This window comes from Homarus americanus, unplaced genomic scaffold (genome assembly GCF_018991925.1).
Source record: "Homarus americanus isolate GMGI-L3 unplaced genomic scaffold, GMGI_Hamer_2.0 scaffold50428, whole genome shotgun sequence".
Classification (NCBI taxonomy): domain Eukaryota; kingdom Metazoa; phylum Arthropoda; class Malacostraca; order Decapoda; family Nephropidae; genus Homarus; species Homarus americanus.
Window position 1 is genome coordinate 23017 of NW_024720800.1, and position 14497 is coordinate 37513.

Here is a 14497-nt window from a genome sequence, read left to right on the forward strand (position 1 = left end):
ATGATTTCTAACAACCACAGTGTAAGAGGATCGAGCAAGCTTTACTGACATCTGCAAGTGTCGTCCAGAATGGCATCAACTCTTGTTTAGCTGAGATCATCTATTCCCCAGTCAGTAGGATCAAGGATCTCTTGATGAAATCGCAGCACCTGACCCGTAATGGAAGCTACCTGAAGAATGGTTAGTCTCATCTGTTGAAATAGGGCTGCTTGGGTAGGTGGGATGTTGTCGAGGGTTCTTCCTCCTCGCGAGAACATCTCCATCTGGGTTTGGTTCACTGTAGTAGATCCCCAAGACTTACTGTAAAGTAGAACAAGTAGGACAATGAAAAGTTCGGTGACATGCATAGGTACAGATTCTATGGTGAAGCATTCGAGAACATGCAATATCTCGAGCAGGCTAGTGAGTTCCGGAAAGGGCTTCCACACTTCCCTAGCTGTCGTCTTTCCAACTCTTTCAAATTGCTATGTACTGTAGTGTCTGAGCTTGTCAGTTCATGTAATAAGGGAAGAGCAAGTCCCATTTTGAGCGAGCTGTGATACTAGCATGCGAATGGGGATACATTGGAAGTGTTTTGCAGTCCAAAATACCACCCATAGTTCCGACAATGATAGATCAGAGAACAATAAGATTGCGACAACTACGACATCAGTGTCCACTGTGCGAAGGTATGTTTTGTCATTGCCATGCCGATCTGCATGTTTGAGGTGGAGGATCCTCATCGTGTCAGTGTTATTCCATGTATTAAGATGTTGCACAGGAGGGCCAAATGGCACGGGTCTTGTGAAAGTATACAACATTTTAATAGTTAAATCGCTAAAATGTATATGTACAATACAAAAAGCGGACATGGGATTGGTTAACTTAATATAACGGTACTTTTAAGTACCTGGGAGTATAGGTAACAAACAACAAATGGAGCAAATTCATTGACTATTTCAGAAAGATGGCTAGGGTTCACATTTCAAGATTTTACATTACACATAATGAATTAAAGTAATTTACTGTGAATATTAATGTCAGTGTGGCACTTTGCATGACAAATGATTAATTAGTATAAAATATACTCGTGTACATTACGGTACATCATAATCTGGATATTGAACATTCAAAGTTCCTGGTTCATCTCTTCAAACAAAGCTACAGTCACAACAATCTAATCCTTACATTCTCTATTCATAAATATTAACAATTACACAACCAATGGTCAACTAAGGTAATCACTAGAGCAGTACTGATATACAAAACCTGAGTAAGTGGTCACCAAGCTTATCAAATGTATGTCTGCCTTCGTTAAAGTCCGGACCGTGTCTGTGTCCTCACCGGCAGCCCGACTGAGAAATCCCAAACTTATCAATATTTAGTGTGAAACTTAATTTGGCTCGTCCTCTACACAAGTCTCAACTATTTTTAACACATTTGTCTTAATACATTACTTTATATAGAGAATTGTATAACAACAATCTCAGAAACAATAACATAATATATCAACAACATCAGATACAATATCACCTTATATCAGTACACTTTACATTCATAACATTTGAAATTCTAACTTTAAACCCAACCGCTAAATCGAGTAAGCATACGAGCACACACGTAGGTAACTACTCAACTACTTGTAACAGTCAGCTTCTTGATGGTTACACAGTTCCAGACTTTCCGTGTCACAGGGTAGTTGTTAGAGGACCTTTTCCACTTATTCAAGAGTGTGAAGTGTTCCGTTTTGTTTTCTGCATTTTTAAGGATGGCACTCGATTCTTTTTGGTTGATGGGCGTGTTGGAGTAATTTTTTCCTTGGATCAACAGAGGCATGAAATCTTGCAAATGGCACTAGCTGCTTCTCTATATATACATCGATGTTGCAGCTCCAGCTGGTTTCTCGTTGAGCCTTTCGAAGTTTTCAGGATAACGGACTTCATACCAGTTCGCAAACGAGTAGCAACAGCTAATGATTTTTTTTTTCATACATGAAAAGCTCATCAATACACACAGGTGGTCGTGATTACAGGGATAGGAACCACTGAGTGACCAAGACCGAGTTGTGTTTGAGACCTCGACCTTTTACACCTTTCTGTTGGTCTGGTACGCGTACTGTCCATTACAATGGATAGTTTAATACTTTAAGTGATGGCCTTTGAGGCATCACTGAAGTGTTTCTTGACGACATCGTTATACATGGCAGATCCGATCTCATGAGCATCTCTTAACAAGTTGGTCACACATTCATCTAGACTTAATTTAGACCAAGGGTAGTAAGGTAAGAACCTGTCATATTATTTTACACCTGTCAGTAATTCATATATTGAGCTTGTGTGCTATTGGCGGTTGTGGAGTCATTATAATATCAGATAAATATGACCTTGGCCTTGAATAATCATGTGAGAGTGACCTTGAATCATTCTAAAACATAGTTATATCGAGCCGAAGATCATCAAATTTGGCAAGGCAGTTTCAGGGATTGAGCGATATTGGTAGTTTAGGGTAAGAACTGACCTTGATCTTATCATGTGACCTTGACCTCGAAACATTCCAAAATATAGTTAGATTGATCGGGCATCCTCAAAACTATCAGAAACGAGCTTGAGATATGACATTTTATGGTTTGGTCTGTGGAATCGAGGCGGCCATTTTGAATTAATTGAAAATGGCCGCCAGAGTGAAGTCCCACCATAGAAATGTTTCTATGTGGCTAAATGTAACTTCATGTCAAATTTCACACTTTCTGCAAGATCTGAACGAATTGGTTGTATTTTAACATTTACCCATCCCACTATGTAGGTGATGGCAGCCAGAGGTTGCCAGCTTTCTTGTAAGGGCGGTGGTGTCATTGAAGAGATGACTCTTTGCATCGCCAAACTTGTTAGTGGTGACGATGACTGTACATCTAGGCCGGATGGGCCTGCTCCTCCCTCCCCCCGTGTCTCCAGCGCTTTTTTCCACATCATTCCTCCTGTTATTTTCTCGAACATAACAGCACCCTGAGGGATATAACTACCATGGAACCTGATGCCTTCCTCTTTACTTGCGTGGGAATGCATTGGCTTCAGTAGTTGTATGATCCGTCTGTTTACTGGCAGCACACCGCTGGAAGATTCCTCTGTGAGAGATATGACCGCCGAAGGCACTTTTCCTACACACATCTCATTGCCAAACTTTCTGGGAGCATCCTCAGTAGCTTGTTTTCCTTCACCTGTAAATTTCAGCCTCTCCTGCAATGTGTTTGCCTCGCATAGTTGATCATCATCTTCATTGGAGCCACATTTTCCCTGCACTTACTCCTTGCATGTATTCTCTAGCAAAATAGATGGGGTATTATTGCCAGTATATGGAGAGCTATTTTGGCCAGGGAGATGTCGTAAGTATCAGGTGAGTGATCTCCCTTATTATTTCTGGAGGCATTTAGGTGGCTTAAAGTGGTTAGTTGGGGACCATCGGGTAACTTCTGAGAAGGCTCCTTTGACCCACGTTTCTGCCTCTTCCCCCGACATGCCTTTCCGATGTGTTGACTGTGTGCCATTCACCTCATGTATGTCTCCTCTTGTTGGCTCAACATTTTCAGGCTGAGTGGGCACACTGCTATCGCTGCTATCGTCCCTTTCCTTCAACTCACACAACAGTGTATATTTCTCACACATACGAGTATACAGATTGTGTATTTTTGTACAAGCCAGAACAGATACACTGGCAAGTTTCCTGTGGCGTTACGCGCTAGCTAGGGAAGGATATGGGAGGATTGGAGATGAATGGAGGGGGAAGTATAACTAAAAGGAGTGTGGGAGTGTGAGAGAGGGGGAGAGAAGGAGGGCTTTAGGCCGGGCCGGGTGTGTACACTCATAGCAAACAACTTGCTGGGCTTTGACTGTGTTAAGGTGTGACACTATCCTGTTGATGGCATCTATAATTTTCACATACCACATCAGATATGTCGGCAATAGCGAGGTAGTAAAGGCTGGCATTGAGGCAGTGGAATATTGGGGAGGCAGGTAGTGTGGGGTAGGTTAGTGGGAGACGGGTGGACAGCGGGTTAGGCCAGAGGCGGCTGGCGGCTAGAACACTTGACCGGCTCAAATTACAAGCCACTGCCCTGTTTGGCACTTGACGACACCAAAGACAGTCAATTAGACTAGGGAAATATTTATAAGATAAAACTGTGATATTTTATTGTGCAGTGCTTGGTTCTTTGGCTAGTATCATATATTATTACGGACCACAGTGTTTATTTATTTTATTTTATTTATTTTTTCTGCTCAGGATCCACATCTAAAGTTTTGAAGAGAAAGTTGAAATTGGCAGGAATATACGGTGTAATATTATTATTATTATTATTATTATTATTATTATTATTATTATTATTATTATTATTATTATTATTATTATTATTATATTATTATTATTATTATTATTATATTATTATTATTATTATTATTATTATTATATTATTATTATTATTATTATTATTATTATTATTATTATTATTATTATTATTATTATTATTATTATTATTATTATTATTATTATTATTATTATTATTATTATTATTATTATTATTATTATTATGTATTATTATTATTATTATTATATTATTATTATTATTAATATTATATTATTATTATTATTATTATTATTATTATTTATTATTATTATATTATTATTATTGTATTATCATTATTATTATTATTATTATTATTATTATTATTATTTTTATTATTATTATTATTATTATTATTATTATTATTATTATTATTATTATTATTATTATTATTATTATTATTAATATTATATATTATTATTATTATTATTATTATTATTATTATTATTATTATTATTATTATTATTATTATTATTATTATTATTATTATTATTATTATTATTATTATTATTATTATTACAATAAGGGATAAAGAATATGAAATTATGGTTTATGGACTATGCCCCTAAATATAAAAAGTACCAACGGCATAATTATAGTGCACGTGAGAGAGAGAGACTGGTTGAGTATGACGTATAAGGAAATAGGTTAGAGATAGACAGATACGCTTATGTTAAGAGACAGAATTAGACTGAGAGATACAGACCGATAGGCTGACTGCAAGTCAGGGACGGATGGAGAGGGAGAGAAAAAACCCACTTAACGATATAAATTGTTAACAAGGTAGAAAAAGAGATAACTGGAGAGATATAGAGACAGTGAGTTAGACAAACCACGATGGAGAAGTGTGTGTCCGGCTCTCATACAGGCAGAGAAACGAACCACCGAGGAATGTTCACAAATACTTCTGTGTTTTCCGTTAAATCATCCATGAAGTTAAAAGATACATTTAGAAAGAGTTATAGCGTGCCATAGCATTGACGTCAATACTTTGAACGTCTCTCATTGGTCAGAGGCGTGAGAACCTAGGAGAGAGAGAGAGAGAGGGGTTGGGGGTATTGAGGGGGGGGCAGTCTCTTGGCTGGTATATAAGACACGGCGGACTTTGCTTCCAGCAGAGTTTTCCGAAAAACGTCCAGCTTAAAACATCTTTCTTCGTAAAATTCTTCTCGCCAAAATTCGGTAAGTCTGTGGCATTACACAAACTGTCATTTTTCTGTAAAGGTAGAGTTTTCCTGATGGAAGTTTTATTTAGATTAATTTACGTTATATTGTGGAATCGAAGCGTTTTGGGTGTGGCTGGAAGTATTTAATGTCGGGCTGATACTTATACAGTATATTTTGTGTTGGTTTACGTAGAGGATGAGATCTTTGCAATATTTTCCTTACGTACAGAATGAGAATGTTATTATCTGGTCTGGTTATTGGTCTGACTTTCCGTGTGTCATCCAGCAGCTTCTTCAACACTAATGTTTCTGAAGACTGCAGGTGCATGAAGAGTATTACAGTAAGAACCAAGTGTGTAGTGCAAGAGTGTTGACTTTTGTAAGCTATAGAGTTGTCTAGTGTTGTAAACACTGAGTGACTGAGGAGTATTTTGACTGAAGTGTACGGTGTTAAAGCTTCTTTAGGTTCATAAAATGTGTGACCGCCTAAAATTATGATAACACTGGGGAGAATGATGAACTTTAAGAAAGAAGTATGTGTTGTGTAGGGTGTGTTAAGTTAATGAACTGTGCTGACCTCTTGCAAAATGTAAACAACAGGAGTGGATGAAGTAAGGAGTTATATAAATGGAAAGTGTTGGGTTTGGTTTCGTCTGTAGAGACAGCATAGCATGTTAAGGAGATGATCAAGTGACATCTTGATAATGAAAATTAATATATTCCTTACTCTTTTGGAAGTGAATGGAGGTACGGTCCTCTCCACTACAGCCTTTACAGTTTCTCGTAAGGTTTTGTTCAGTGTGACAACCCTGTGTTTGTTTACAACCGACAGAAGGAAACTGACAGTAGTAAACAGACTATTGAATCAAAATAATAAAACAATATTAAAACAAATATCTCAAAGATAGTGATTTTTGGAATGTTTTTTATGATGAGATCCTGTAAACGTACTAGTGAAAGGGGACTGTCCATCTGTTGTCATCCTTGTAGTAAATAGAGACAGTGAGCTGTAGTCATATCCTGTTTTTTGAGTAGAGAAAGTGAGTGTTTTCTGTTGCCTTTAGTTACCATAGGAAAAGATTGTGTATTTTGCTACTGACGTATTGTGGTGTCACGGAAGATGTTGATGCATATTACAAATGCCGACGATTTAATGAACTGGTGTTATTGTACCATAGTAATTGTTACAATTAAATTCTGGTAGTTGTTGTAGATATCACACCAGCATTGGTTTGTGATGACGTGTACATATTGGAGAAAGCAAAGTTAAGTGGTGTGGCTCCTTAGAAGGTGTTGCAGATGGCATAGTGACGAGAGGTTGTGGTACTGGAGTGTCATGTGGACTTGTGGGTTGTTGTTGCAGCCCACACTGGTGATGGTAAGGGAGCGTGTGACTGGGGGCGCCCTGCTACTGCTGCGTTTTGTCAGCACCTCCTGCCTGGTCCACCTCACCCATGGCCTACTACAGGTGCCAGACCCCACCACCCATCACTTCTTCCATCACCCTTCACTGTGAGTAGTGCTTCGTGTTCACCTCTCTTCTCCCCCATTCTCGTGTTCAGGTAGAGGTGTTCTCTGTTGCCTATATTCTAATGATCTAGTTAACGCGTCACTATTCCTCTTCTGGTAGAGCTCTCATATACAGTAAGTGTCCTCAACCTCTGTCTCTCTCTCTAGTTAATCTTCTGTTAATGGTGTTTAATTCTCTGGTTAACGTTCACCTTCATTAATCATGAACAAGCACCAGTATAATTTCCACTTTCATTCTTCTCTCAACCTTTACCCCCTGTGCTTATTACCTTCAATAATGTTCAGTGTTCTTACAAGCATTCAATTCATCATCACGCCTCACATTTCTGTCGACTGTTCACCTTTACTGGCATTCATTCAATTTTCTACTAAAGTTAATCTCTGATATATGTTAAATAATATGTTCAGTTTAAATAATTCAATTTTGAAACTGAATAGAAAAAACACCTATAAAGTTAGGCCAATTCACGTAATTTAAAGGATGTATTTAAATAACTCACCCATCTACTTACTTATTTATTTAAGATTTATATTAGTAATCCCGATTTATTCCCAACTAGTTTAACACAAGTAAAACAATTTTTTTTGTCTCCGAGGATGATTGCTTTACTCTTTGAAAAGGGTAGTTTAAACCTGAGGAATTATTATTTTTTAACTCTTAGAAGACAATGGTTTATCCTTTTTACAAAGTTAGATTAGAGTGTAAGCCTTAGAGGCTTAGATTTATGAGGTTTTAACATTTAATTGTGATGATACAGACCATCGTCATCCAATGATTAAGCTATCGACATGTTAGGGTTAACCATCGTCCTCAAAGAGTAGACTATTGCCCTCCAAGGGTTAAACCACCGTTCTCCAATGGTTAAACCATAGTTCCCCAAGTGTTAAACCATCGACTTCAAAGGGTTAAGCCATCGTTCTACAATGGTTAAACCATACTCCCCCAAGGGTTATATCATCGACTTCAAAGGGTTAAACCATTGTACTTAAAGGGCTGACAAGTAATCGGTACAACATGCACAAAACAGAACCCAAACATCATCACTAATCCACATTTCCAGGCCCGGTGGTTCCGACCCTGTTGAGGACAACAATGCACCTGGCGACCACGTCAACATCGGGGAAACTTCGCCAGGGTTTCAGGATGCCTCTGGTCGAAGACATCGTGACCCGAGTGTTCGTCGTCTGGTAAAAGGAAAAGAATTCGAAGAGCGAGGCCAAGGGGTCAGAGGGGCACTTGTCGACAATCGACTTACGAGGGAGGGTGATGTCGAGGTTCGTCTTGCTGGTCGACGAGACAGATATTCTGATGGTCGCTATGCAGCTCGTCTTGCTGAAGGCCGTAGTTTTGATGCCCGACTTTCTGAAGGCCACCAACTTCATGCCCGACGTGCTGAAGGCCGCCGACTTGATACACGACTTGCTGAAGGACGAGGACTTGATGCTCGACTTGTTGAAGGCCGCCGCCTACATGTCCAATATGATAAAATTCGAAGACTTGATGCCCGACTTTCCGAAGGTCGACAACTTCACGGCCGAATTGGTGAAGAGCGATATCTTGATGCCAGACAAGTCAAAGAGCAACGACTACTCAACAAGATCGCTGAACGAAGACTGTTCGCCCATAAAAGATCTGATACACACCTTCGTGGTGGACAATTTATTGATAAACAACCTGACACAAGGAAGGCTGAAGAACGTCGTCTTGACACAAAGAGAAATTCTGAAGAACGACGTCTTGGCACAAGGAGGAACTCTGAAGAACTTCTTGACACAAGCAGGAACACTGAAGAACGACGTCTTGACACAGGAAGGAACACTGAAGAACGGCTCCTTGACACAAGGAGGAACACTGGAGAACAACGCATTGACACAAGGAGAAACTCTGAAAATCGGCGGTTTGACACAAGGAGGAACTCTGCAGAACGACGCCTTGACACAAGGAAGCACACTGAAGAACGGCGCCTTGACACAAGGATAAACTCTGAAGAACGCCGCCTTGACACAAAAAGGAACTCTGAAAAACAACGCCTTGACGCAAAGAGGAACACTGAAGAACGGCACCGTGACACAAGGAATAACAGTGAAGAACGACGCCTTGACACAGAGAGGAACTCTGAAGAACGTCGCCTTGATACAAAGAAAAACATTGAAGAAAGTCGCCTTGATACAAGGAAGAACACTGAAGAACGTCGCCTTGACACAAAGAGGAACTCTGAAAAACGACGCCTTGACACAGGAAGGAACACTGAAGAACGGCTCCTTGACACAAGGAGGAACACTGGAGAAGAACGCATTGACACAAGGAGAAACTCTGAAAATCGGCGGCTTGACACAAGGAGGAACTCTGCAGAACGACGCCTTAACGCAAAGAGGAACACTGAAGAACGGCGCCTTGACACTAGGAATAACAGTGAAGAACGACGCCTTGACACAAAAAGGAACTCTAAAGAAAGACGCCTTGACACAGGAAGAATCACTGAAGAACGGCGCCTTGACACAAGGGAGAGCTCTGAAGAACGACACCTTGACGCAAGGAGGAACTCTGAAGAACGTCGCCTTAACACAGGAAGGAACTCTGAAGAACGTCTCCTTAACACAAGAAGGAGCTCTGAAGAACGTCGTCTTGACACAAAGAGGAACTCTGAAGAACGACGCCTTGACACAGGAAGGAACAGTGAAGAACGGCACCTTGACACAAGGGTTAACTCTGAAGAACGTCGCCTTGACACTAGGAGGAAGTCTGAAGAACGTCGCTTTAGCACACGGAGGAACTCTGAAGAACGTCGTCTTGACACAAGGAGAGCAGAAGAACGTCACCTTGACACGTGGAGGAATACTGAAGAACGTCCCATTGACACAAGAAGGAATACTGAAGAACGTCGCCTTGACGCAAGGAGAAACACTGAAGAGCGTCGCTTTGACGCGTGGAATAATGCTGAAGAACGGCGCCTTGACACAAGGAAGAACACCGAAGAAAGACGCCTTGACACAATAAGGAACACTGAAGAACGTCACCTTGACACAAGAAGGAACACCGAAGAACGTCGCTTTAACACAAGGATGAATACTGAAGAACGTCGCTTTGACACAAGAAGGAACACAGAAGAACGTTGCCATGACACAAAGAGGAATACTGAAGAACGTCGCCTTGACACAAGAAGGAATACTGAAGAACGTCCCCTTGACACAAGAAGGAATACTGAAGAACGTCGCCTTGATACAAGGAGGAATACTGTAAAACGTCACATTGACACATGGATGAATACTGAAGAACGTCGCCTTGACACAAGAAAGAATACTGAAAAACGTCGCCTTGACACAAGGAGGAATACTGAAGAACGTCGCCCTGTAACGAGAATTATTACCGAAGAACGTACTCTTGACACAAGAAGGAATACTGAAGAACGTCGCCTTGTCACAAGGAGGGATACCGAAGAACGTCTCCTGAAAAGTAGGAGAGCTGAAGAACGGTGCCTTGACACAAGGAGGAATATAGAAGAACGTTGCCTTAACAGTAGGAGAGCTGAAGAACGGCGTCTTGACACAAGGAGGAATACTGAGGAACTTCGCTTTGACACAAAAAGGTACAGTGAAGAACGGCGCCTTGATGCAAGGAAGAACACTGAAGAACGACACCTTGACACAAGGAGGAGCTCTGAAGAACGTCGCCTTGACACAAAGAGGAACTCTCAAGAGCGCCGCCTTGACACAGGAAGGAACACTGAAGAACGGCTCCTTGACACAAGGAGGAACTCTGCAGAACGACGCCTTGACACAAGGAAGAACACTGAAGAACGACTCCTTGACACAAGGAGAAACTCTGAAGAACGTCGCCTTGACACAAGGAGGAATTCTGAAGAACGACGCCTTGACACAAAGAGGAACACTGAAGAACGGCGCCTTGAAACAAGGAAGAACAGTGAAGAACGACGCCTTGAAAGAAGTGGGAACTCTGAAGAACGTCGCTTTGACACAAAGAGGAACTCTAAAGATCGACGCCTTGACACAAGGAGGAACCCTGAAGAACGTCGCCTTAACACAAGGAGGAACTCTGAAGAACGGCGCTTTGACACAGGAAGGAACACTGAAGAACGGCGCCTTGACACAAGGGGGAACTCTAAAGAACGTCGCTTTGACACTAGGAGGAACTCTGAAGAACGTCGCCTTAGCACACGGAGGAACTCTGAAGAACGTCGTCTTGACACAAGAAGGAATACTGAACATCGTCGCCTTGACGCAAGGAGAAACACTGAAGAACGTTGCTTTGACACGTGGAGTAATGCTGGAGAACGGCGCCTTGATACAAGGAAGAACAATGAAGAACGACGCCTTGACACAAGGCGTAGCATTGAAGAACATCGCCTTGACACAAGAAGGAACACTGAAAAACGTCACCTTGACGCAAAGAGAAATACCGAAGAACGTCGCCTTTACACAGGGAGGAATACTGAAGAACGTCGATTTGATACAGGAAGGAATACTGAAGAACGTCGCCTTGACAGAAGGATGAATACTGGAGAACGTCGCCTTGACACAAGAAGGAATGCTGAAGAACGTTTCCTTGACGCAAGAATGAATACTGAAGAACGTCGCCTTGACGCAAGGAGGAATGCTGAAGAACGTCGCTTTGACACAAGAAGTAATGCTGAAGAACGTCGCTTTGACACAAGGAGGAATACTGAAGAACGTCGCCTTGACACAAGGAGGAATACCGAAGAACGTCACCTCAACAGTAGGAGAGCTGAAGAACGGAGCCTTGACAGAAGGATGAATACTGAAGAATTTCGCCTTGACACAAAAAGGTATAGTGAAGAACGTCGCCTTGACACAAGAAGGAATACTGATCTACGTAGCCTTGACTCAAGGAAAGCTGAAGAACGTCGCCATGACACGAGAAGGGATACTGAAGAACGACGCCTTGACACAAGGAGGACAACAGAAGAACGTCGCCTTGACAGAAGGAGGAATACCGAAGAACGTCTTCTTGAAACAAGGATAAATACTGAAGAACGTCGCCTTGAAACAAGGAGAAATACTGAAGAACGTCTCTTTGATACAAGGATGAATACCGAAGAACGTCGCCTTGGCACAAGAAGGAATATTGAAGAACGTCGCCTTGACACAAGGAGGATTTCTGATGAACGTCTCCTTGACACAAGAAGGAACACTGAAGAACGTCTAATTGACACAAGGAGGAATACTAAAGAACGTCACCCTGACAGAAGGAGGAATACCGAAGAACGTCTCCTTGAAACAAGGACGAATACCAAAGAACGTCGCCTTGATACAAGGAGGAATACTGAAGAACGTCACCTTGAAACAAGGAGGAATACTGAAGAACGTCGCCTTGAAGGTCGTCGCCTTGACACAAGGAGAGTCGACCTCTTTATCCCAAGGAACTGTGAAGGCAGTAGCCTTGACACAAGGAGAGCGGAAGAATGTCGCTTTGACACAAGGTCGTCGTTGGTTCATAGCACAAACAGGAAGGTTCCTGGAGAGCTGCTGCTTCAAGGCTACAAGTTGTCCGTGGCGCCAGTTTCCTCCTTGTTGGAAGTAGCACCCAAGACACAGCACCCTCACTTATTGCTAGACGATGTCACCTTTATGAAGTCCCAAGTGAGTACTGTACCTTTATCTGGCCACACATTGTATGAATGTATACAGTATATTGCCATGTTGTTTCATAATTTTGTAATATTTAGTATGTACCAGTATTGTATACAGACCTACTCTGTTATACGCCAAATATCACCTTTGAAATTCATCCCAAGTTGATTTTTCTTTCATCACTGTGCTCACAATACCCCAAACCCGAGAGACACCGAGGCTTCCTGATGCGCACTTCATACTTCACCTGACATTGTTTTGTTATTGATTGTTCTCTGTGTCTGACGGAACCAAACTTCATTGTCTTGCAATTCCCTATGGTGTTTATAGCTAAAGTCTTACTAATAATATTTTTCTAACTCACTACTTATTGGTAGATGGATAATTTTGAAGGTATAAGGACTTAATGATTTTTTGACTGCCTTTTTTAAGTTTCCAGTAAGTTAATGTTTACATTAAGAAAGTCTGAAACAACAGTATTGTATAAGGATTACGACTTAGTAATTCCTCTAAGGTTCAATTTACTTTTGTATAAAAACATTAATGTGTTAAACAAAGGGGCGCATCGTAAACTGCGCGCTTTATAACCATTCAGAGGTTCTAAAAGCAATAGTTGTGTTAAGTAGACGGTAAATTATTCTTGTTACTATTCGTTTGCTGTCCATTGTTGAAGTGAACACGGATCATCACCAGTCTCACGTGCTTTATAACGTCACATTCATCAATTTGACTCACATCTTCATCATAATTTTTTAAAGAACATCGTAAATATTGCTATCCCGTTTTCTATTCAATACCGGCCGCCACGAGAACGACTCCTGCACGATTTTCGACGCTAAACGGCTGATGACGTTCCCAAAAGGTCGGAACAACTCTCTCCTGCACCTGACTTCACTTTCACTATCCCCAGGTCGCTGTACGCGCACCTGGAACCAGTATAATCATCTTTACATTGTCTCTTGAAGACATTGGTCAATATCATAGTCAATAAAAGGATGTAGAGTTGTTGTTGGTCTTTAATGTTAGATAATGTAGTAATTCGTGTACTTTTGGATTGATGTAACTCGCCGTAAGACTAGAAAGATACTTCTTGTACCTGGGGTATGCTTGCAATCTGGCACTCTCTATTGATGTGATCTCTTGGGGACTACTTATCTGTCCTTGAGTATAGTATATGCATGCTTATAATAATAGCTACTGTACAGCGCATATATGGTATACAATAAAATGGTGCCACGTCAAAAATTTAGTTATTGAACCTTGTCTGTTGTATTTAAGGAGCCATGGTTTGATGTGAGAATTCATGTAAATGGCTCTCTTCAGCTTTTAATTTTGATGAATTCTTAAAGGTTCTTAATGTTCAACTTTACCTTAGGTAAGAATGTGAAAATTTATTCATCCTGTCTCACCAGCTAAAAGATCATGTGAATTCCCAAAGGCTATTAATTTAAAAAATTCCCTTAACTGAAGATGTAAGAATGTGTTAACACTGATCACGTTCGTCATAGTCGACACAAATACACCATATAAAACGACGTCGTAATTGTACCATGACTTTATTTATACTTGAGTGGCAAAACTTGATGTTAGAATATTTCAATATCTTAACGCACCTAGTTACGAGGTGTCAACCTGTAAATGATAAACGGAATACATATTCGTGTCGTAACTAAGATGATATTCTTTCGTCACCAGCAAAGAAAAAATACACGAGTTTCTAAGAATTTAAAACCAATTCAATGTGAGGGGAAACTTGGACTTTTCATCACTGTGAAATTCATGATCTTATAACTGAAAAAAAGCAAAAGCGCAACAGGAT

At 40.7% G+C, this 14497-nt stretch overlaps 1 protein-coding gene across 1 annotated transcript; it reads left to right on the forward strand.

The window, feature by feature from the left end:
• The first annotated feature begins 5497 nt into the window (after positions 1 to 5497).
• LOC121861179 (myosin-3-like) lies at positions 5498 to 14111 on the forward strand. The gene is made up of 3 exons (XM_042358736.1): positions 5498 to 5554; positions 6902 to 7050; positions 8130 to 14111. Exons 2-3 carry the CDS (start codon positions 6914 to 6916, stop codon positions 12844 to 12846), a joined length of 4854 nt encoding a protein of 1617 aa, XP_042214670.1. The 5' UTR covers positions 5498 to 5554; positions 6902 to 6913; the 3' UTR covers positions 12847 to 14111.
• The last annotated feature ends 386 nt before the right edge of the window (positions 14112 to 14497 follow it).